This window comes from Choristoneura fumiferana, chromosome 20, assembly GCF_025370935.1.
Source record: "Choristoneura fumiferana chromosome 20, NRCan_CFum_1, whole genome shotgun sequence".
NCBI classification, from domain to species: domain Eukaryota; kingdom Metazoa; phylum Arthropoda; class Insecta; order Lepidoptera; family Tortricidae; genus Choristoneura; species Choristoneura fumiferana.
The window spans coordinates 9,515,527-9,540,291 of NC_133491.1; the positions used below are offsets into that span (position 1 = coordinate 9,515,527).

At 38.0% G+C, this 24,765-nt stretch overlaps 1 protein-coding gene across 1 annotated transcript; it reads right to left on the bottom strand.

Annotated features, from left to right (window-relative positions):
• LOC141439410 (uncharacterized) lies at positions 1-24,407 on the bottom strand. The gene is made up of 15 exons (XM_074103693.1): positions 24,155-24,407; positions 20,214-20,431; positions 17,333-17,515; positions 14,996-15,209; positions 14,458-14,669; positions 13,390-13,569; positions 12,515-12,665; positions 11,935-12,092; positions 10,986-10,992; positions 6,807-7,084; positions 5,391-5,604; positions 4,682-4,893; positions 3,504-3,689; positions 2,813-3,104; positions 1-2,573 (listed from the first exon to the last, which is right to left on the bottom strand). Exons 1-15 carry the CDS (start codon positions 24,189-24,191, stop codon positions 2,494-2,496), a joined length of 2,622 nt encoding a protein of 873 aa, XP_073959794.1. The 5' UTR covers positions 24,192-24,407; the 3' UTR covers positions 1-2,493.
• Between the last annotated feature and the right edge of the window lie 358 nt (positions 24,408-24,765).

Here is a 24,765-nt window from a genome sequence, read left to right on the forward strand (position 1 = left end):
TCCTGTTTTATTATTTTATTTCAATTCTATGAACTTTCAAGCTATGCACGTAGAACTTAATTTAGAGCCAGAGTAAATCCTTAAATGAGCTTTATTCTCCGATCCAACGCTGTAAGCAGCGTCTAGCTTACATTTCCATTTACAACATTAACGCTTCTATAAGAGTCTAGATCAGTCTTTCCCAAAGTGGGCGATAACGCCCCCTTGTGGGCGCTGGAGGCCTAGAGGGGGGCGGTAAGGGGCCCAGAAAAACGCTTCACCTTTGTTGTGCCTTTATTAGGCGAGACTAATATGTTATTGAAAAACATAGCGCTACAGGAGGCATTTAGAAGGCACGTCAGTTAGTAAAGTTTACAAAAATACATTTTATTATACGAGTATCCGTACTAAGTATTTATAAATTACCTAGGATTTTAACCCGTTATGTCGATATAATGTAATATGAAAAATAAACTAATCTTAACTTGCCTAAATAATGCGTAAAAAATTTACTGCCGAAAATTTAGAAAAAAAATAATTGTATATTCGTCCAAATTACCGCAGTGTTTGAAGTTAAAAGTCTTTGACCAGTGTGTGTTGCCAGTGATGACATACGGATCTGAGACGTGGGCGCTAACGATGGGCCTCATGAGAAAACTCAAAGTCACTCAGAGGGCTATGGGGCTATGCTCGGGGTTTCTCTGCGGGATAGAATTAGAAATGATGATATCCGCAGTAGAACTAAGGTTACCGACATAGCCCGAAGAATTGCGAAACTAAAGTGGCAGTGGGCGGGGCACATTGCTCGCAGGACGGATGGCCGATGGGACCAGAAGGTTCTCGAATGGCGTCCGCGGACCGGGAGACGAGCTGTCGGTAGGCCTCCAACAAGATGGAGCGACGACTTGGTTAAGATCGCGGGATCGCGGTGGATGCGGAAAGCACAAGACCGGTCTGAGTGGAGAGCCTTGGGGTAGGCCTATGTCCAGCAGTGGACGTCTTTCGGCTGACATGATGATGATGATGATGATGATATTCCCACAATGTGCCTAGGTAATAATGTATATTTTTTTTGTAATATTCAATATTACTTGTTTTATTGGTACATTCATCTACCTAGGGACCTAACGTATAGTACCTATTAATAAGTAAGGAGTAAAAATACTAAGTATAAATACTTTCTTCTGAAAACTCGAAAATCAATTGTTTTTTTTGTAAACGTTACCAACTGACGTCCCGCGAGGTGAAAAAAAAATGGGGGGGCGGTACAAAATAACTGATTTTCAGTGGGCGTTAGACAAAATAAGTTTGGGAACCTCTGGTCTAGACTAACTAGATGCATAAGGGCAACACTGAAAGCCCAAGTCCAGTATTATAAAAAACTGGATGCACAGTGTTAGGGCCTACGCTAGCTGGAGCGGGTGCACACCTGCAGGGCTACTACGAAACTCGAAGTTCGTATCGTACCGTCCCTCTCGCTCTCGTATTAAATAGTATAAGTGTCAGAGGGACCGCACGACACGAAATTCCATTTTCGAGTTTTGTAGTAGCCCTGCTACACATGCACGCCTGCGGGTTCAGGTAAAATCCGTGGGTGACACTATTTACCTGACGTACAATACCGACATGATCTTTCGTGTTCGCACTGTTACACGCCCATAGAAACTTTTGTCAGTTTGACACCAGTTTGTATGGGCGTGTACACGAAATATTGGGTCGGTATTTCCATGTCGATATTATCCGTGCCGGTAAATAGTGTCACCCAAGTCCGTCGCACGCGACGCATGCAGTTAGCGCTGCCCATATTATTTATCGATAGGCGTCCACCCGCTCCGTGCAAACCGCGTCATCTAGCGTAGACACTTAACATCAATGGTCGCTATAAAGCAAAGTTTAGCTTTGTCGGTCATATTCGGGCACATCGCACCGGTATTGCAACAACGACGTAAATGCAATTTTATCAAAAAAATGACTTAACGATGCGAAACACTGCGATATTAATATAGCAGCGTTGCATTTACGTCGTTGTTGCAATAGATAATCTAAAGATTCGCCTTTGTCGGACACGACATTAGAGGACAATAACCCTCGCCTCATACTAACCCCGGCTCTCAATTTTGTATAACTATAAGCTACCAGTGGATGCATGCTAGGTTTTGTCGCTAAAACGTAAGCATGTCAGTATGTCAGGTATATATTTTTTCAGATCAGTCAACCTATGCACAAGTGATTGATACTTTCTAGCTACGATTTTTTAGAGACTAAGTGTGCCACGCTTCTATCTCAAATATGAGAACCTACAAGAAAGCCTGCAAGCCTCTTACATTAAACTATTACACTCTGTTCGAGACCATAAATAAGTGACATAATGTGGCATCGAAGCGAGATTTGATTATTGACACATTTACGCACTACATATTTAAGCTTCTGGCGTCTGTCTTTACAAATGTGGATTGATGCCGCATCCATGTCAATTAGATCGCATGAAATACCAAACAAGCGTACATTCACGGCTTAGTGTGGCATACGATTAAAATTGAAACCACTGGATCTCTTGATGGGCACATTTGTTATAACGCTTTTCTTCGCTTGACCTGCAACAAAATAGGTAATGTAATTAAGTATATTCCTTATAATCCACGTTTATTCCAATGAAGTATCTATATAATACACAGATAAAGAACACATTGGTTGATCATTATTTCTTTATCATTAATGCTCGACCTATGTACTAAGCTTTACAATATACATAGGTACTCGAAATATATACCTTGAAATATGATGAGCTTCATGTTATGTTTATTGGACTTGAAAAAGTTAAAATATATCTTACCAACAACTACATTCTGCTGCACGAACTCATTCGGCTCCTCAATCTTCCCTTCAAACAGGACCAAGCCCAAGTTATTGTCTCTAATAAAGAACACGAAAGGCCTATCAACCACAAGTTGCACGCTCCCCTGTATTAAAGGTACGACCATGGCAGCGGTAGCTGCGGCGGCGACTGTACCATCCTCGTCCACAGATATGTGAACTTTGTGGAATAAATGGTTAATCTGCGTGGTGCCGCCTTCAAAGATTCCAGACAGATTAGATTGGGCGGAGAAAAGTGCTGTGATCCGCATCTGCAAGGAATAATGCGTAAAGCATATTTATTGTATGCGTCGATATAAGAGTCTATAGACACTAACCCCCTTATTCATAAAACTTAACAAGCCTATGTTAACTAACAAATGCTTTGTCCCTTTCTAACAAATACAAATGTCGAAGTGACAGATAAGGACAAACGAATTTTAGCGGCATTTTAACTAAAATAGGTTTGATTGTCGTTTATGAATAAGGGGGTAAATGTATAGGCCAAATTTCATACAACGCCCTTATATTGCGCTTCGTTTCGATCATGAAAGTGCCAGTGTGACTAAGATAATAAGTATATCTTTGTGCGAGAAGATTGGCGACATCATTCGGCATGGTTTCCTACCTCGTTGCGATCGTGTAATGTTTATCTCTTAGTAGGTTCTTACATTTCTTAGAGGTCCAACCATATCCACACTATAATCGACTGTGAACCTCGGCATTGCCAGTTGGACGTCAGTGGGTTCCATCAGCAATGATATCTGCGGCAGGCTCATGTAGGGGAGGTCGCGGATCAGCCCTGCCAAGCCTTCATGGTCTTGAGGCACTAAGAGCACCATTGAGTATCGGCCATCCTGTTAAAAAGTGACAAAACCTTTTATTTACAAGCTTTTATTTATTAACCTTGTAATTATATTCGTATAGTTGTAAGTTGTAGTTTAAAAATTTGCAAACCATTTTTCGACCATTCCTGGTATCCGATTGAGCTAAAACACATATTTACGTTAATCCGGTGAAAATACTATAATCTGGTAGTGAAATTCTGGTGGTCCGACCAGTATCGTCTCTGCTGGACGGAACTAAATATTCAATGGTTATTTAATGGCATCGACTAGTTGAAATTTAGTACTTAAATGTAATTTTAATGACAATGCAAGTACAGTCAAGAAAAATTACGTTCAGCAATAAAAGCTTGTGCTCAAAAAAAATATTTAGTTTATATTCAGTTTTAGTTTTCTAATTGTATTTCATTATATTCACAATAACTCTTCTCAAGTTAACTTATTCCATACAAATTTCCTATACATTTTGGACTCAGATGTGGTACTTCCCCCTTATATTTTCAAATTCCCATGAATTTTTCGTTTAGCACGTGCACTTTCTTAGCTATTGACATTATTTTATTGTTTCTTTAAGGATAAGGATAAGGAAAACTTTTCATTTATTCAGTGACGGCTTTCATACTACACGACAAGACACTAACCTCAGGATTTTACCAAGATACTGTGCGTCATTGATTTCGTCATTAAGGTTGGATGGAATCGTAACGTAATTCTTGGAAAATAATATTACAAGTCTGTTTTTCTCAGTTAGACATAATATACAAAAAAAAAGCGAAAACTAAGTTTGCCTTTCTTAACTTAACACATAAGGGGGTGTATTTTTATTTTTACGAAACTGTATTTAAGCTTCAAAATATTATTGTACTTATTAAAATTATAACTGACACATAATAAGGCTAAGATTTTCCCATAATCTGAATAAGGCATCACTTAATTTGTGGTCGTACAACGATGATGGTAAAATGGATAAGATGTACGTAAATCATAATGCTAACTAAACTTACCGCATAAGGTAACTCCACAGCATGAGCTCTCAAGTTATCAATGAACGCATAGTTCAACTCGTGCTGAGTTTCCATCATGGCCACGTTTCGGCAAATCCCTCGGAGCCTGAAGCAGGCGGGATGTGAGAGACGGCGGTCAAAAGAGTGAAGCCAAGTATTTTTGAAAAACAGCGCGTTGATGAGGAGTATGTCTGATGTGGGTAGAATGTGTACTAGAAAAATAAGTATTAAATACAAATGCTGTTAAAAAAAACATTGGAGAGTGATCAACTACAAGCACATTTAAAAAATACTAGTATGAACCAAAAGTTACATCGACTAACAAAACGCGTACTTAATAAAGCTAGGTTTTTGGCGCTAAAACTAAAAATAATAGTAATGAAAAATGTTTTTTTTTATTACTCTGCCCAATATGGGATAGACTTAGACATTATGTATAATACCCGGGCAATTTAATTACTTGTATAGTTTTTATCATATTGCTATCTCATATTACCCGGGCATTATGAAACATGACCGTTTTATAACTTGGTCCACAACACGTTACATACAATACAATAACTCTTTATTGCACACCAACACATAGTAAGCAGTACTGAAAACACAGGTATATACTCAGAGATTTTCTGATATGAGGTAAGCGTAGCGTAGCGTTCTGAGGTGAGGTAGCGTAGGTGTGCGTTAATGTCCATCCAGCGGTAATACGTACCAGGTTCAACTAAAGTTGGTATCAGGCCCATAGTTTTGTTGCTGACCCAGTTGTTGATTATTGTACTGGCAACAATTGGATCTGCAAAGTTCAACTTGGCGATTTCAGTCAGATACACTTTCTGGAGCATCGTCTCATACTCTTTCTTCAGTTTCAACTTCTTGGACACAATCACAGCGTTGGCGTTTTGAAGTTTGCCTCCTGTTGTATTGAACTGGAATTCAAAGGTAACGGCGGTTAAATATTAGACTGGTTTTTAATCCAAATACCGTTTTATCGAGAGTGAACTGATAAATAAAGGAACCATACGCACAAGCCAAAATTGTGTCGATTTCACTTTATTCAACTGTATTTTTTTAATGGTCCCAAATGTCCCAAATATTTTTTAAATCATAAAATACAATATTTGCTTTACTTCATGACACTGATGACCAACATGATGTTAATACTGTGAAAATTTGAAGCCTATTGCTCTAAATTTGGTTGTAGAATCTGAGTGACCGTACAGATGGACGGAAGGACGGACACGTGAGTGACATTAGTAGGACTTTGTTTCACCGCTCTTTGATAAATTTTACGTGACAGTAAATGTGATTTCTCTTTTTTTTTCAGACAAAACAAAAATATGACGACGCCGTCGTAAATACCTGTCACTTAAAATTTTCACTTCTCATGCTCTAAAAGTAGGTCAATATAGCCTTACGAGGCGGGAGTAAAGTGAGTACTTTAGTCCCTAGGGAGTAAAAGTAATTATTTTTTAAAATTTACTTCGAGTGACTTAGATAAGCTCAAACAGCCAGCTACTACTTAGCCAGTACTTGCTTAGTTTTTGGCATAAAATAAGATTGTGTATGGACCATTTTCATGACGAAAATGTTACGTTCTTAGTCTACGTGGTCTTAGTTCTATGCTTTTTCCGCATAGAAGGTGGCGCCATTCTATTTATTCCAGTTTGTGTATGGACCATTTCGCCGATGCGATTTTGTTATAATAATAACTGTGGCTAGTTGGAAAAACATACTTACCGCGAAAACTTTGAAATTTTTGTTGAGCGTAAATCATAAACGATTAATGACTAGGTATTTTTTCTCGCAATCGAAGTGATAAATAGAGTTTTCACCTCGAGAATAAAAGTCAATATAAACACTCGGACCCTCGTAAAAGCCCGGGTGGCTAACCACCTCGGGTATGTATTACCTTATTTTAGTCTTATTTTACTATTATCATTCAGTGTTAAAACAGGCTGTAGTGTAAGTATTACTTTACAGTAACTATGTTTGGGCATTATTGTTACAGTTATATTCATAAAGACTTAGTAGGTACTGAATATAACAACTATTTATATTCTCTAGCTTGCACATTAATTTAACTTCATCACATCAGGCATCATGCAAAGTAAAAGTTCATGGTGTTCACCTGTAAAGCTGACAAATACGTATTCAACTGTTCTCTAAACTCCTCCTTATTAGGTGACACTCGTAAGGAAGTTCGTATTTCGGCTTCGGTCTTTCCACTGGCCCCTTCCAGCAGCATAGCCAAGGTTGACTTAATACTCGCAGGCGATACTACCACATTGCCTGAGCGGTCTTCGGCCGAGTATTTCAAGAGATCTGTGTCAAAGTAGTTTAGACGAGAATTCTCCTGCTTTTTATTTGTCTGGCAGTCCAAGGTCCGTAAGCCGGCCAGGATAAAAACTGTAATTTAAAAAATGATAAAATTGAGCATTATGTAGTTTTAAACATGTTTCTTTGAATAGATGATATTGTTATAATAGGTACGGTCTAATCAACGGATTAGCCCAGTTTGCTTTTCTAATTTGAGAACTTATTTTTTTGAAGATTCTATCTCTGAAAAAACTAACAATCTTACTGTTTTCCACACAAACGTAAGTAGTTGGAACTGAAACTAATAGCAGGAAAAATAGTAAAATGTGCTCACTTGAAAAAAAGTTTAAGGAAACTTAACCATTTTTAGGGTTCCGTAGCCAAATGGCAAAAACTGCATTAAGATTTTCACACAAAAATTGAAAAAAAAAACAATAAATTTTGGGGTTTCCCATACTTAGAACTGAAGCTTAATTTTTTTTTCATCATACCCTTAGGTACGTGTGGGGTATATAGATATGTCTTCTAAACTGAATAGTTTGTGCGAGAGACACTTCCAAAGTGGTAAAATATGTGTGCCCCCCCCCCCGTAACTTCTAAAATAAGAGAATGATCACTAAAAAAAATATATGATGTATATTACCATGCAAACTTTCATGCAAATGTCACAGCATCAATAACATAAGATTGTATAGACTTTCTTCAGTATCGTATGCTCAAACATTAACATTTCTACGATATCAAGTCAGACGTCAACCTTATAAATTATATTTATATTTAATGACCAACATGAGCGTAACGACTCAAGCAAACAAGTTCGCAAATGAGGAAGGTCATTCATATCATTAAGATCATTATGTCTGTCGGCAGGAACGGGGAAAAATAGTCATAAGACAACGAAAAAGGAATTTAGACTTTACAAGCCCTATGACTGGTTTTTTGGAGTCTTTTTGTATTTTTTATTTCAACTCCAAATTTGTTACTTTTACGGGTACCTATCCCGTGAAACCATATCGAAAATACAAACTGAGACATGGATGCACAGAAAAACCAGAAAAAGAGACCAGCGCTACAAGCCCTAACTCAAACTATTAATAAATAATAGTTCAATTTTAAATTTTATGGTGAAGATCTTAAAAAGTGTGTAAGTTCAAAATTTACCCTGTTAGGGCCCAGCTAGCAATACTTATACAAATTATAATAACTACATTTATTCTATCGCATGCTTTGTTGATGTCAGGCTGTCAGACTTAACTGTTGAAGCCAAGTAACGCGTGAAAAAGTCGCTTGTATTATTCAGCAGTATTTAATAACAATGGTAAAAAAGGTAGGCAACAATGAAGCGAAGGGAATTTCTGTCTAGGTTATATTCTTCAAATGCTGACTGATTTAACAAGACTGAGAAAATTTATATCGGTATGTCGACAATTTAAAGAGGAATTCGAGAAATAAGTTTTCACTATGCATGAAAAGACGAATAAATATAAAAAAAACTTACCGCTCAACAAAATATTCTGCATGATTAGCGATTACACAGTTGAATTATAATTACAAACTAAAACTGATACTTCAAATCTTAAAATAACGATTGCAGAGCTGAGATACAACGATCACTGTTGCTTTGTTTTTTTTTCTGGATCTAAAGTCAAAGAATAAAATTAAGCTTCATGGCACGCTCGTCCAGTCGCACAACTATTTTTATACTGACGTTAACAACAGAATTAAGTCTATAAAGTTACAAATGCGAACGTAATCGACTAAGAGGGGGACATTCGGAAAAAATTAAGGGTTTTTACGGCAATCGAAGGCTCGTTAGCAATTGTTTCGCATTAAATAATGGGTCTAGAGTTTAATTGGTGACGATTGTATTTAATTTGTTTATTTCTTAATTGCGGTCAGCTGTGCTTATTTTATTATTAAACTAGCTTTTGCCCGCGGCTTCGCTCGCGTTAAATTTGGGGTAACATAGATATCATTTCTACGAATCTTTTTTTCGTGTTTTGAGGATTACCTATATGGAAATACAAATACAGACAGACGTTTCAGATAGATGGTGCAAATTTTCGAATTAACAAGTCAACCTAGGTACATAATCATAATTCACATATTCAGGAGTAGAATTTCGAAAAACGTTAAAAGTGCCTAGGTACGTGTTTCTTTTGACCACAACTTCGTACACGATAGTTAATTAGATAATTACCGCGAGATAAGAATTAGTAAATACCATTGACATATATTCTACCGATGTACGTTAGTACATATATATCGATGGTAAATATTATAGAAAGCTACACTGTTTTTATTTTTTATTTGATTTTTATAGCTATTTCAGTCTTTCATTAAGTCATTCCCTCATAAGCAGACGACCTTGACTTAAGCATCAGATTTACATAGGTATGCCAAATCTACAGTCCTTAGGTTAATTAGTTTAGCTTGTGCGTTTTATGATTCAGTTAGTTTATAAAATCCTCTTTAAACGTTTTATCCCGTGGGAATTTTGAGAAATCTTGAAACAGTTTTTACCTATTAGTGTTACCTACCTGCATACCAAATTTGAGGTCTCATATTTATAATTACGGAGTTAAGGCCGCTTTGGAGCGAAAATATTAAATCCCATTTATTCCCTATCCCGATTGAATTTTGAAAAATCCCTTTTTACCTACCTACCTCTATGACTCTCTAGAAATATACGTTTCAAATATCAAGTCCTTAAATCAGCTAGTTGGCTGGTATAAAATAGTACTTAAGCGTTATTCTTTATCTCGTGGGAATTTCGGTAAATTCTGAAAATTGTTTTTAGCTGTTAGTATTAGCTACTTTCATGCCAAATTTTAAGTCTCTTAATAATAGTTACGGAAATAGGGTCGTGTGGAAGTAAAAATATAAATTCCATTTATTCCCTACACCGTTGGAATTTCGAAAAATCCTGAAAACCGTTTTTAGCTGTTAGTTTTACCTACTTGCATGCTGAAAATGTAAATCCCATTTATTGCCTTCAGTGGGTTTCGAAAAATCCCTTCTTAGTGTATGTCTATGTCACTTAAGGCTTAGCTTCAGCGGTTTGGGCTGTGCGTTGATATATCAGTCAGTCAATCGGTCAGTCAGTCAGGACTTTGAATGTTATATATATAGATTTATTGAACACTGGCAAGTAAAGACTTAATAATGTTGTTGTTTTTGTTATTTTGACCCACTTCCAGTTGTCTGGTTGCCTTTTAATTATATTGTTATGTAGGTTGGATGATAATCAGACAGTCAACAAAAAGTACACTCGGCAAACTTATTTCTTGTCCAGATATCCTACTAATATTATAGGTATTAAAGTTTCGAGGGGTTTAGTTGGATGTTTGTTACCCTATCACACAAAAACACAACAGCTCAACGGATTTGGATGAAATTTGACACACCAATTAGCTATTATTTATTTAAATTTATAACCTAGATTATACATATTACGTGCTACTTTTTATCCTGAAAAATAGAAGTGTTCCCGCGGGATAGCGATTGACTAATTCTTCGCAGACGAAGTGGCTGGCAACAACTACTAACAAATGTATACAATACTTGTAAATATCTAGACAAACGACAGTATCTGGTCTGGTCGAGATCAAAAAAAAGAGCTCAAGAGCCCTACGGGCATATTTAGCACCTACCCCCCCCCCCCCCTTTTTTTATCTCGCCAATGTTGAGTTTAGTGTACAAAATAAAATAACATCGGTAGTAGTAATATCTTTTATTTTTTCGCAAATGTAGAAAAGTCTTATTTTTAATGCACAATCTACAAATAACAAAATGGCACTATAAATAATACCTGAAAATAACTACATATTTTATGTTGATTATAATGTTATGTGCAATGAAAAATAACTGCCGTGATTTAAATTGCTAAATACGAGCAGTCTGTTCAGAGCTGAAAATCGAGTTAAACCTTTTGCACATTACAATAAAACTTATATAAAATCACAAGCAATTCAATTGCATTGATTCAGACCTTCAGACTAGAACCAATGAAAGTGAATTTCTTATAACCCGTTTCTTATAGAACATTTTTAGAAAAAATCTTAAAATGTGCAAAAGGCTTTCGAGGTGCGTCGTTAACATCGGATCTGTAGATAGATCCAAAAGCCGCAGCAAGATCACGATTCTTTTCTGCTTGGACTGTTTATTGTTGAACTTATCCTATTTAAAAATCGTTAAGATGACAATAACTTATTATAATTTACTTTATGTCATCTTAGTAAGGGCTAAATCATCTGTTCCTACTTTTCTGGTTTCTGTCTATACTGCCACTGGGATAATAACCCGGCAACATTTGATGTTCAGGAAATTATTGAGCTTGTCAGGAGGAAAACCGGCAATGTTGTCATTTTGGGCAATCTTTCTGGTAAATAATTATTAATTAGATAATTATTAATTTGGACTTTAAAGTAGGATAAATGATCCAATGAACAAGAACCAAGTAGATACTAGCTTTATTAGGCTTTACTTAGACTATGATTTAAAATGACTTTATCCTATTTAGTAACAGTCGCATTCATCACAAAATAACCAACCACTGCCACTAATTAAACACATAATTAAAGTTGGATATAAATTGCTATTTAATTGTGGTTAATTCTATTGTCACAGTTGCGTATGTGTGCATATTTAATGTGAATCAAGAAGCTCAGCATGTTTAGTTTTGTACCAGATACTTATAAAACAAATCCTTTTCTTGATTACGTGAGATTACGGCTTTTTGCACATTGTAAGATATCTAATATATACCTGATATATTTTTGTTTCGTCATATAATGTATGGTTTCATATAACAAACAATTTCTCATAAGACACGATATTTTCTTATAATATGCAAAAGGCCTAAGGGACGAATGCTATATGTCGGCGATAAACGCTATGGGTGCTGGATAGCTTTTTATGGCCATAAAACGGTTTTAAACTGGTTTGGCAGCGATTGGGGCGAGTGGGTCTGACACCCGTCCGGTGAATAGCAGCTGTCGTGTTGCTTCGTCTTCGATGAAGAACAAGAACGGTTTGTTGGCGATCACCTCTTGGGGGGGTTCATCGTCTTCACCGAATTTGTTCACCAGGCTCACCTCTGTGGAAGAAATTGTTAATTAACAGAAAGTTTAAGTGGGAGATTTGATGAGAAATAGCGATCGCGCTAAGGAATGCTGATTGGGACAACCGCCAGGACGGCGGATTCTACAGGGCGTTGCACGGGACAGAAACTTTGGACAAGCTTTTCTTTAGCTTGCCCTGTTTTTTTTTATTTAGATATTTATTGGTTTGGGTCAAATCTTGGAAGCTAAATTTGACCCACTTCCAGTGGTCCGACTGTCTTGAAATTTGGCACACCTATGTAAATTTGGTCACAATACAATAATCTGGTAGTGTCATCTTGGTGGTCCTGCCAGGATCGTCTCCGCAGGACGGAACTCTTCAATGGTTAGTGGCGTCGACTTGAAAGATTGTAGAGTAGAGACCTAAAAGAAAAACTCTCAATAAAGCAATAACAACCTGTAGCTGAATAAGCGACACTGCCCAGTTCATTGATCTCTATTCCGGACTTCTGGAGAACCTTCGAGACCCTCAGCCGCTGGTCAAGGCGCTGGCCTCGCGCTAATCCGGGGAAGGACGCAGTGTCCTCGAATGCTTGACGAATTCCCATCTGCAGAGGCAATATCAAGTGTTCAGGTCAGTTTAATCAGAAAAAAAACTGAATCTGCTAGGTAGGTACCTAAATATTCTACTGTAGGGACACAAGATTGTTTAAGTTACGATATAGCTAACATGCGCTACAGGTATATGGCAGGGTATGGCTATAATATGGTCTGTAGCCTCAGTAGTCTCTCGCCCGCCACCGCAAACTAACATGTACTTATCTGTTAGTAATAAATAGAGTCAAGTTGCAAGACTATTTATCTTTTGGAGTAACCCTAAAGAACCAGCAAATAAACTATCACAAACTATCAAAATTATAGACTACCTACTCGCGTTCCAGATGGATGTAATCCAGCGTCCCAACAGGGGTGACCCGTTTGTTGCCATCCATGTAGATGCATCTGTCTAGAACCCCCTTTAGTTCTAACTTTAAGCCGAGTTCAGACTTGCAAGAAAAATCGTGCAAGTTGCATTATATTGCGAGGCCATAAAGCCAACGAGTTTGTAGTGGTCAATCAAGCGCCGTAATGTAATGCAACTTGCACGATTTTTCTTGCAAGTCTAAAGTCGGCTTTACTTAAGTCGTGTTGATTAACTGCATTAATTTTATAAATGGCATATTTTTTGTACAATTAGGCCCTGTTTCAGCACTTGCTGATGTTTTATCTCAGACATCAGTAACGCCAACTCTGTATTTTTTGTTCGATTTAACAAATACTATGTATTCTCACCTCTTTCAGAACTCCGTCTAAAATCGTCGTATAATCGAAGTTGAATTTTGGTATTGTGACGTCAACAGTCCTCTCTTGGAGGTACAGCATCTCTGTCCTGAGGTCGGCAAGCGAGTTCATGACACGCGGGAGACCCGTCAAGGAGTTTGGCACTACTATGAACATGGAGAACTTGTTACCCTGCGGAACAGAAAGAATTATTCATATTATTTTCTAATGCGTCGGGCACCAGAGCAGAGGCAGTCGTAGGAGGTGATGGCGGGATGATTGGGATCGTTTTCAGTCAGACTGGCGAGATTTGGCCAAAAGTGGAAGAAAAAAAGGGGAGGCTATTGCCTAAAGCTACGTTTCAGCCAGAGATGTGCGAGGATGTCTTGTGAGGAATTGTGTTTTTCATGAACCAATAGGAACGCTTCATTTACCTCGCCTCGTTCCGCTCAGCTGTTTCCACCAGAGCGTTGCTGTGCGAGGATAGGTAAATAAAGCGTTTCTATTGGTTCATGAAAACACACTCCTCGCAACACATCCTTACACATCTCTGGTGGAAACGTAGTCTAACAGTGGGACACACTACAAGCTAAATAAAAATATACTTACTTTTGGGCCAATCAACTTTTTACCCACACTAATCTGTCCGCGACATTTTTCAAACAATTGCAGATTTTTGTAAGTAAACATGTCTTTTTTTGTAATTTAAAAGACAGTGTACATACATGCCATCCTACGTAAGTTCAACCTATTAAACCGTGAAATATGTTGTTGGAAGTACGATTTTTTGGTAACGCCAGAAACAATTTTAGTAACGCAGGAGACGCCCAAAGTGTCGGTAAAATAGTTGATTGGCTTACCTAATACTAAACAACATTAATGCCTATTGTTTGGAAGTGTATAAGTTCCCCTAATATAGCCCGAAAGATCCTTGTTTAGCCCGAAATGCTGCCTGCTATCCTGGGAACTTTGCCGTCGACTGACATTTTGAAAGACATTTTTTTTTTGGTTGTTGTTTTTCGTTTGCTATACTGATTTTGTGTTTTACTTACAACAAATTTGTGCTTAAAAAAAACTTACCAAGTACGGCATCCTTAAAATTTTGGCATCATACTTCGCAGACTCCGCGTAGAAGAACGTGTTTTTAACGTTCATGAAAGGCACTTGTTTATAAGCTGAAGGCGATAAGTAGAAACTGGCCACGTTGGTCACGTTCGGATTGAATTGGTGGCGCCAAGTGCCTTTGAAGAACAAAGTGGTCAGCAACAGGACTAAGCTGTCCTTGACATCATCTAGAAATAAAGCGGAAATAAAATGAAAAATATTTTACTTAAATATGCTGCAACTAGAAAATGCTGGGAGTCAAGAATCGAACCTTGTATTTAAGAGCTTCTACAGCCTTCATTTTTTTCTCAATGTGATCTCGAAATAAGTAGAGTATATTGCACTTATTATTTATTAAACACAGTAAATAAGTAACAATTCAATTACTCTTATATTTATTTTATGTATTAACTCATAAATTCTCAACGTACTCGTATATTTAATCCCGTAACAACAACAACAAGGCAAAGTCTGAGGTTGACAAGATCAACAAGACTACCTTACTCATAATTACCTTCAGATATAAGATTATGAATCTTTCCCCTGGTTATATTAGAAACCCAGGCGTTAATTTGCGCGGCCGCTACCGATGGATGTCCAAAGTCCAACTTTTGCAGTTCAGTAGTGTAGAATACTTGAGAAATCGCTGAAAATCTCTGTCTTGGTTTGACACTTGAATCTATGTAGATTTTACTGCCGAGATTCAACTCGTAGTTCTTTGATGGGGACTGTAAATATAAAAAAAACGGTTACGGTTAAAATAGGTTGCGGGGTGGTGGTTAAGGTTGGGTCGAAGAACGGTGGGTAGACCACCCCCGCTCCGTTGGTTGAATGACATCTGGCTCTGCCCTATACTACGAAGTGTAAAATTGTAACTTTGTATCTTGCCATCACGCTGAGGCTTATATTATCTAATACGAGAGTAAGAGGGACGGTACGATACGAACTTCGACTTTCGAATTTCGTAGTAGCGTCGCTGGCAGTCGGCTGGTAAACTGTGGATAAGACTGGCACAAGACCAGGAGGAGGACCAGGCGGGTGCCTGTCGTATCACATAACGTTTTTTGTCCAAAAATGTTTGGCCGAGAATGTTTGGCATACCTACTGTTGAATGGCATACTACTCGTTTGTAATATAATTTTTGCGCATACTCATTTAAAGCAATAAAATTGCATAGCATTTGAAGCAAGTTTGTCCTAATATTGATCTCTAAAATCGAATTACCTAAAGCATAATATTCCTAACATAAAACCTCCTAAAACCCATATGTTGAAGCGTGCGAGCGAAGCGAGCGAGCAAGACCTTCCGTGGCATCCCGACTCGGATAGGTTAGGTTAGAAGGCTAAGGCAGGAGCGAAGCTCCCGCCGTAGCCTTCGAGGTTATTTTTTTTGTCATCCCTAAACGATCCCTACTATAATATATCAATTACAATTATGCACATCAATCATTCGACAGTTGAATCTTAATCTTATAAAAACATACTCAGGATTTATTTTACCGCAGAGCAAAAATAATTTAATGTTTTACTTCCCGAACAAATAATTAAATTTTAGTTATTGTTACAACCAGGACTTCATTAAAATAAAATTATCACTCTGGCCTTGTCATCTCGCCCTATATATGCACATCGTAATGCAGGGCACACAACTCCTTCAGAATGAGTGTTTGGACCGTAGTTCCCACAAGGGCCCAGTGCAGAAAAGGCACTTCACTCACACACACCAAGCAGCAATGTATTGCGTTCACTAATTTGATACGAGAGAGTTCAACTAAGCAGATGTGTGACAGTAAATAAAATCAAAATAGTGATCACACTGGGATACATTGCGTGGTAATATATTTTACAAGGGAAAAATGGCGTACCTATTATTAAATAAAACATTAGGAAATTATTTTATTGGGGTCTTAATAGTTATTTTCAATACATTTGCTCGAAAAATTCACTTTCAAAGGATGTAGGTATACATGGCTCGTAAGTTCATTATACCGCACTAGTTAGTGCGATTTTTTTACAGTTCTTTTTAATACGCTATCTGTCAGTTGGTAGCTTAATCTGTCAGCCAGGTTACTCTTTTTATATGTATGTTTATATAGAGTAATTACACGTCATTGGAATTTACCTTTATTGCTTACATTTTTGTTAAAATAAAACATTAATCGTTTCGCATTATCAATTTTGTCATTATCTAAATTGTTTTGGTTCTTGTAGCGGGAGTTTCCATGAGATTATGTTTCAAGACTTTTGTGACCTCCAATTTTTTAGATAAACAGGGTACCTATGTAATGATACGTCGTTCTTATGATTCTTAATTACTGTTCACATCAGCTACATAGTCTTAAAGAACAGTTTGATACCCATGCGTAAACAAACATTTTTTTTAATTTGTTTTGAGAATTGTATTTTAATTATAATTTCAGTTTCGAAAAAATGACATCCCACCAAAAAAAAATTTTATGAAATTTTTGATGAAATGTTTTGGTGTCGTGCCGGCCACCGACGCAAATGGCGCCCAAGACTCACAAGCTCATGATGCTTTCGCTGTAAAAAGTTATCAGATCCAAGGAAAAGCCAAGGCCCTTAACCCTGGCTTTACTAACCCTACACTTGGGTTTTAAAGTGTGACTTGGCAGTTTCATAGCTCTATTGTCTATCATAATTTTCTACCGTACATAAGTCTACCGGACCATCTGGCCGATATTGTAAGAAATTTAGATTAATCATATTATTTTCACAATAATGAAGACCAACTTAATTTCTTGCAATATCGCTCCGTGCGCCCGCACCAGCTAGCGTAGGCCCTAAGACGACTATTGTCACTGAACTTGTATTGTCATAATTATATAACAAACCTGCATAGACGCTATGATAGAAGAGAATTTACTCCTGACGTTTGCCCTGTTGGTATCTAATTTTAGTACTGAGGAGAGCTCGGCTCTTGTTGCGCCTGTGGCTGCTTCTGTCAAGATGGCCATTGTCAATTTCAACCCCAGGGGAGATAGAAGGAAGTTCTCGTTTGACAAGGCCGCAATTCGCTGAAATTAAAGAACATTTAACACATTGAATATGAAACTAACGTGAGGTTCACTCATATTTAATGAAACAAATCCGAACATAAACAACTCACGTCTTAAATTAAGTTTAGCCCGTCATGTATGAATGTATGTATGTATGTAAATACTTTATTGCACATAAAACACAAATATAATACAAGAAGAAAACAACAAAAAAAAGAGTACAAAGGCGATAATGATGATGATGATGGTGATGATGTTTCGGGCTAATTCATAGTCCTTCTTCTAGGAGCAGCGCGATTCGGCGGCTGCTGCAAAATGCGCACTCAAGCGCACGTGCATCAGCAGCAGCAGTGCGAGTGTTGCAGCAGCCGCCGAATCGCTACGAAGAAGGGCTACGAATTAGCCCGAAACATGTCGAGCTAAACTCGATTTAAGACGCGAGTTATCTAGATTTGTTTAATTAAATAACACTTTAATGCATTCACTGCCACCGACGCATATATGGGTTTCCGGGCCTTCACCCAGTGCCGCTGTGATAATTATTTATACATTTTGAACGCATACGTGCGTCGGGGGCACCTGTGGAATCAGGTGGCAGTGAATGCATTAAGTACTATATTAGGTTACTACAGACTTACCTACCCGCGGCTTCGCACGAGTAAAACGTTACATCAAGCAGTTAAAATTACGGTATTTAATTAAATTCCCACAGGAATTCCCAAAGATATCCTGGATTTCATTAAAGTTGCACATTGCAGTTAGGTATTTACCCAACTGTGCCAAATTTCATAACTAAACCTAGCGGTTGAGTTTTCGGGATTTCATCCCGATTCCGTGGGAGTATCGGGATAAAAAGTAGCCTATGAGTTATTTCAGATCTCCAGCTATCTACACACCTTTCATCCAAATCCGTCCAATCGTTTTAATTACTTTTTTGTTTTCGCAGTTATAATATTAGCAGGATAGGATTAGCTGCGGTGAAAGTGGCCGATACTAGCGACATAGTAAACACACAATTGCCACCCAGTACCTAGTGATAGCAAGTTACCTACCACCACCTACTCGTAAGTTCAGAGTCATGAAATTCGACACGGTTGTTTTTAATGTAGGTTTTTTGTTTGTTACTCCTTCACGCTAGAACGGCTAGACGTCTGGAATAATACTTTTCATCTCTCCTGCTCGGAAAGTTTAATTTTCATGGGTAGATATAGCTGGGTGGAAAATTGCGTTTTCATCTCTAGGGTGGAAAGTATTTTTTTTTAATTTTCGATTAGCCACGTAGTCGAAGATAAATGAGTTACGTCAATGACACTTTTTTTTCACGTTTCGGCATGCCCATCTAGATGCACGTCGTGACCAAGCAGCTTATATACTATACAACACTGGAGGTTGAACGCCGAACATCCGTTTGAAACAATAAATATGATCTTTATTACGTCACGAACATATTCAATCTCTTTCTTTAGTTAGGTTAAGAAAGAGATGGAAGTCATTCGTGAAATGTGAAAGAAAGAGATGGAATATATAAATAAGTAATAAATATCAAACTTCTTCGTATACCTCGGGTGAAATGGGTCACTTTCCACCCTTGGTTATCAATCTACTATTACATAGGTTACTTTTTATCCCGATATTCCCACGGAATCAGGATAAAATTTCGAATTCCCGTATGAATTTAGAGAAATCCCGGAATTTCAATTCAACTGCTGGATATAATGATTTACGCGTGCAAAGCCTTATGTGTAATAATGTCATGCCAAGTCTTTTATGTTTTACTAGCTTTTTCCCGCGGCTTCGGTTGGTGGAATTCGGTTATCGCGCGCTGTTCCCTCGGGAATTGTGAATTATCTGGGATAAAAAGTAGCCTATTGTCACTCTCAGGCCCATAAACTACCTTTATGCCAAAAATGAAATTAAAATTTGCAGGTGGTAGGACCTTGTGCAAGGTCCGCCCGGATTGCTACCACCATCTTGCTCGCTAATCCTGCCGTGAAGCAGCAGTGCTTGCACTGTTGTGTTTCGGCGTGGAGAGTAAGACAGCCGGTAAAATTACTGGCACTTGAGGTATCCCATCTTAGGCCTCTAGGTTGGCAACGCATACCTAGAGGCCTGTTGTTGCAGATGTTTATGGGCGGTGGTGATCTCTTACCATCAGGAGACCCACTTGCTCGTTTGCCATCCAGTCGAATAAAAAAAAACACGTCAATCCGTCGCACCGTTTCGACGTGAAAGACGGACAAACATTTGTACACACACACTTTCACATTTATAATATTAGTATGGATACACAGATTTAACGTAGACATCATAATTAAATGCAATAATCTTGACCGCAACTTATGACGGACACAACGTCACCAGTGCCCTAATGAGCGACTCGTAAAGTGTAAACAATAGGCTAGCATGCTAGTATAGTAGCCTTGCCTTCATGATAGAGACGGCAATTGATTAATACTACGAAGTTACTTCTTTCTTTTCTACTGGATTTAGCCAATTGAATTGTGGAGGTGGATGATTGCCACGTTGATTCAGTTTCAGTTTTATTAAGCTGGTTCTTTATTTTATTAAAATCTTTTTCATTTTGATCGGATAACTCGCCGGATAATATAGATTTCCATAATTCAATTTAGACATATGTATGTCATGTAATTCCTAACCTAACGAACTCGGGACTTTTTCATATAAAATAACCCATATCATACCGATTTCGTCTCACCTTAGTGACTGTCCAGTCGAAATCATCGTAATTACGAGATGACGGCTGGTATTCGTCATACGAATCCCAGTAGTCAGGATCAACAAGAGTACCATTCTTCGCTGGAGCGACCGGCCTGGCAGTTGCCAAGCCAGGGGGAGCCTTGTAGCCTGGTAAGTCTCCGAAGACGTTATGTATTTCCGCGTCATTTGGAATCTGTGCTGCTAAAGTCGCTGACACTGGAAAATTAAAATCGATTTTTCGTTCAATATTCTGTCCTCATAAGCCAAAAGACGCGTATCTCAAAAAAATACTTTTGAGTTATTAATACTATTGTGTAGCTCAAGACATTCTGCATCAACATAAAAGTGTTTTTATTGAGAGATACCGCCTTTTAGATTAGGAGTTCACAATACAGCCTATATTGTGAACTCTCACTCAAAGTGACACGTACGTCTCGGTGCATGTCTAGTCGCATAATTTTCGGAAATCATAATCTTTGCCACAATTTTTGTTAGGCATAATTTTTTTCCACCTCACCCCACCTCAGAGTTTTTCGAAATTCATGTGCGGAATTACATTTGAAATTTACCACGAGCTTTGCGGTGAAGGAAAACATCGTGAGGAAACCTGCACAATCTGCGAAGCAATCCAATGGTGTGTGTGAAGTTACCAATCCGCACTGAGCCCGCGTGGGAACTATGGCCCAAGCCCTCTTGTTCTGAGAGGAGGCCTGTGCCCAGCAGTGGGACGTATATAGGCTGGGATGATGATGATGATGATTTTTTTTCCCGCCGAAACCGTAAATTTTTCTGAAATTTTGAAATGGTCACTAGGTAAAACTGTAGGATTTAGAGGTCTGGAGGCCTTGCGGCAACAAAGGAGTGGAGGCCAACAGAGGAGTGATTGAAGTGAACAAATATAGAGGGCAGGTGGTAGGACCTTGTGCAAGGTCCGCCCGGATTGCTACCACCATCTTGCTCGCTAATCCTGCCGTGAAGCAGCAGTGCTTGAGACAGCCGGTGAAATTACTGGCACGTGAGGTATCCCATCTTAGACCTCTAGGTTGGCAACGCGTCTGCAATACCCCTGGTGTTGCAGATATTTATGGGCGGTGGTGATCTCTTACCATCAGGAGACCCACTTGATCGTTTGCCATCCAGTCGAATAAAAAAAAAAACAGTTGTTTGTTTACTAGTGTTTCATCATCCCAGCCTATATACGTCCCAATGCTGGGCACAGGCCTCCTCTCAGAACAAGAGGGCTTGGGCCATAGTTCCCACGCGGGCCCAGTGCGGATTGGGAACTTCGCACGCACCATTGAATCGCTGCGCAGGTTTGTGCAGGTTTCCTCACGATGTTTTCCTTCACCGCAAAGCTCGTGGTAAATTTCAAAATGTAACCCTGTGGCTCGCACCTCTGAGATTTTCGAAATTCATGTGCGGAACTACTAGTGTTTACTCGTAGAAAATTGAAGAAAAAAAACGAATTGGCTGTAGCCCTCCCTCCCTCCTAAATCCTCCCCTAAATCGGCGCTGAAAACAACAATTAATGGATTCAGAGAAAAAAGAGTTTCAATAATTAGCGAGCCGATATAGACCCGACACGTCTGAATACCGAATGATACAAAAATGCTGAATGAATTCATTGGTGAAACGATCTAACCATTGAATACCTATTTCACTCCGCGTCATTCATTCCCGACTGCGTGAACTTCAATCGACAAAGTAACAGGTTAATGTTCTTTTTTTCATCAATCCGGAACTACTTAGTTTAAGAGAATCAATACCTAACCTACATATATCTTACTTACTAGTATATTATTGGTATAGGTATCTATGTTTCCTTCAACCTACGGCTTGTGGTTTTTTAGTAGCTGTAGCTATTTTATTGTTTTTATTTTTACCTATTTACGATTTCCGAACGGTTATTCATGAATGAATAGTTCCCGTGGATTTTCCATGGTAGAAAAGGAAAACCCAGATAGGGTTTCGTAGTGAAGAATACACACTCACGCCTGACAAACACCAATGTTTACGTTATTACGAGTAAATGACTTGCAAAATCAAAGGAAAATGTTCCTATCCTTAACCGTTCAGTATTGAGCGAGTTTTGGAGTTAAGTCACATCTTAGCCGGGTCATTTTTTTATGGTACTATAGGGGGCAAACGACCAAACGGGTCGCCTGATGGTAAACGATTACCGTCGCCCATGGACACCTTCAACACCAGAAGAGTCACAAGTGCGTTGCCGGCCTTTTAGGTAGGAGTACGCTCTTTTTTTGAAAGCTTGAAGGTTCGGTCCGGAAATACCGCAGGCGATAATTCATTGCAGAGCTTTGCGTGCTGTGAAAATGGAAATGTATTGAAGTATACGCAGTAAAATCAGGGGCACGGCCGTGCAACCGCCAAGTTGAGCACGACCATAAGAGCCCCCGCAGACTTTCTATCGGCCGATAGTTTAGTTGGGCTCTTATCAGTATAAAGATGTAGATATGCAAGTGCGCACACTATAACTTGCTTACATCTTTATACTGATTAAGAAGCCCATACTAAACTATAAGTCTGTAACCAATCTATTCTGCGCTGTTACTTCGTTGTGGAATAAAGCAAGTGTTTGAATTTTTAGTTTAGGCTGTAGCTATACAATAACATGTAGTGAACGAACCACAATATCGTTGTGACATGCTCCGTTTGTGCAGCGCCCGATAAAAAAATAGGTATCGTAAGTTAAGTGTGATTTCTAACATTAGTCATGTACACACACACAAACATCACGCCTGTATTCCCAAATGGGGTAGGCAGAGCACACGAAACGTTACCGCTTCGGAGCCACTTTTAGCAATTTGCATTGCACATGAGAGAGTGCGAAAATCCCGTTATGATTGCTGCCAGTTTCTTTGTGTAAGTGAAACTAAAATCAAGGGGGTAGGTGGAAATGGAATCGAATTAGTTCGTCAATTAGATTAGGTATCAGAAAATATTGGACACGTAGGTATTTTTTTCTTATGTCAATTAAACAAAAATGATAAAGGTAATAGCCAGTTAAAGTTCCGAGATTTTATTATTTCTTGTTGTAACGTCATAAATTCAAGTTCTATGTAAATTTCAACTGCCTATGTATGTATTACGGTTCTTGAGATAAAATCCTGTGACGAAGAGACAGACGGACGGACAGCGTCGCGAGAGATAATAAAAAGGTTCCGTTTGTGTACAAAACCCTAAAAAGTATGTATGTAAACTCTTTATTGTATAAAATGAATAAACTAAGACAAACATTGAGAATATATGTACCTGCAAAGGCGAACTTATCTCTTTAAGGGATCTCTACCAGTCAACCTAAAAGTATATTCTATGCAAGTTGAATATCCCTTGAACTCGACGGATGGACGGATATTTGCAACGGATGGACGCTGACCAAAACCAGTTTCAACGTTAATTAATAGGTACCTACTGAGCTCATCACATCAACGTTGTTATAACAAAATATTAATGTATGTAGGTATATTATAATCTCATATCTTAGTCGTTTCGAACCATTCACCTTTTCATTGACCTCACGATAATATAAAGTAGTGTTGAATTGAATTGTTACCTATTTCTATATATATTATAAAATAGGTACATATTTTAAAACGCAACTTCAGTTTGAAATCAAGTTAAATCAATGATTTTGTATTGATTTGCTATGCAACCAGCTAAATACCTATTTATAAGTGTATTTACAGATCTCTGTAAACTTAAAATACAAACCGGTTTCAATCTCAATGGAATTTAGAAGGAAAGAACTAAAACTCGAAAACAACAGCTAATTTGTCCTACCAACGAAGATACTTCCTCAGTTTTGATTCAGGGTTAAATAAGCCTTTGATCATACCAAAATGTAAAATTTACATGGAAAGCTATAGAATATTCATGGATTTTAATTGTATTGTAACTACGGAGAGTAGGTAGCAAACTTACCGACAGCAAAAAGCACGAAACACAACCGTAAAGTCATCTCGTCAAACAAGGAAAATAAGGAGTTTAATAATAAAAACCTATATAAGTTCAAGGTTTATGCGTCTGCCAAGTTACGTTTTTTGAAATAAAAACTCCAATTTCTAACTTGGAACTTAACACTTGTTAATTATTAACTACCATTTTTGTGCAATTGTCATTATTAACAAAACGTGTGGTTAGGTCGAAGTGTACATCGCGACTGACTTTTAACCAAATGCTCAGCTATAACTTGGCTGCAACGTTAAATATCAATGAACCCGAACAAAAACATAAAATGATTGTAAGCCTATTTGATGTTCCATTTGCACTTTTTTAAAATTATAAAATTCATTACGGGTGTTATTTGTTCCTACCTTGTTCCTACAGGCATATTAGGACAAGTACTAAATAATATTGCAAATAGTTGTACCTACTATTCATAAATTAATATTAATTAAATATTTAGTAGGTAAATATAAATATACTTAAGTAGGTAACAATCCAAATAGTACGAGTAAACAACTACTTATACAGTAACATTACAGCTCTTTTTAGTATAAGTCTGGCAAAATTCCGTATTCAGGGGAAACCTC

What these genes read in the sequence shown, in the direction of transcription:
- LOC141439410 (XM_074103693.1), bottom strand. Translation starts at nt 24,191, where the DNA reads ATGACTTTACGGTTGTGTTTCGTGCTTTTTGCTGTCG. An exon ending in TCATAATCTTATATCTGAAG is followed by an intron (nt 14,670 to 14,995) that starts GTAATTATGAGT and finishes CTTTATTTCTAG; the next exon opens with ATGATGTCAAGGACAGCTTA. An exon ending in TAGACGGAGTTCTGAAAGAG is followed by an intron (nt 12,666 to 13,389) that starts GTGAGAATACAT and finishes TTGCCTCTGCAG; the next exon opens with ATGGGAATTCGTCAAGCATT.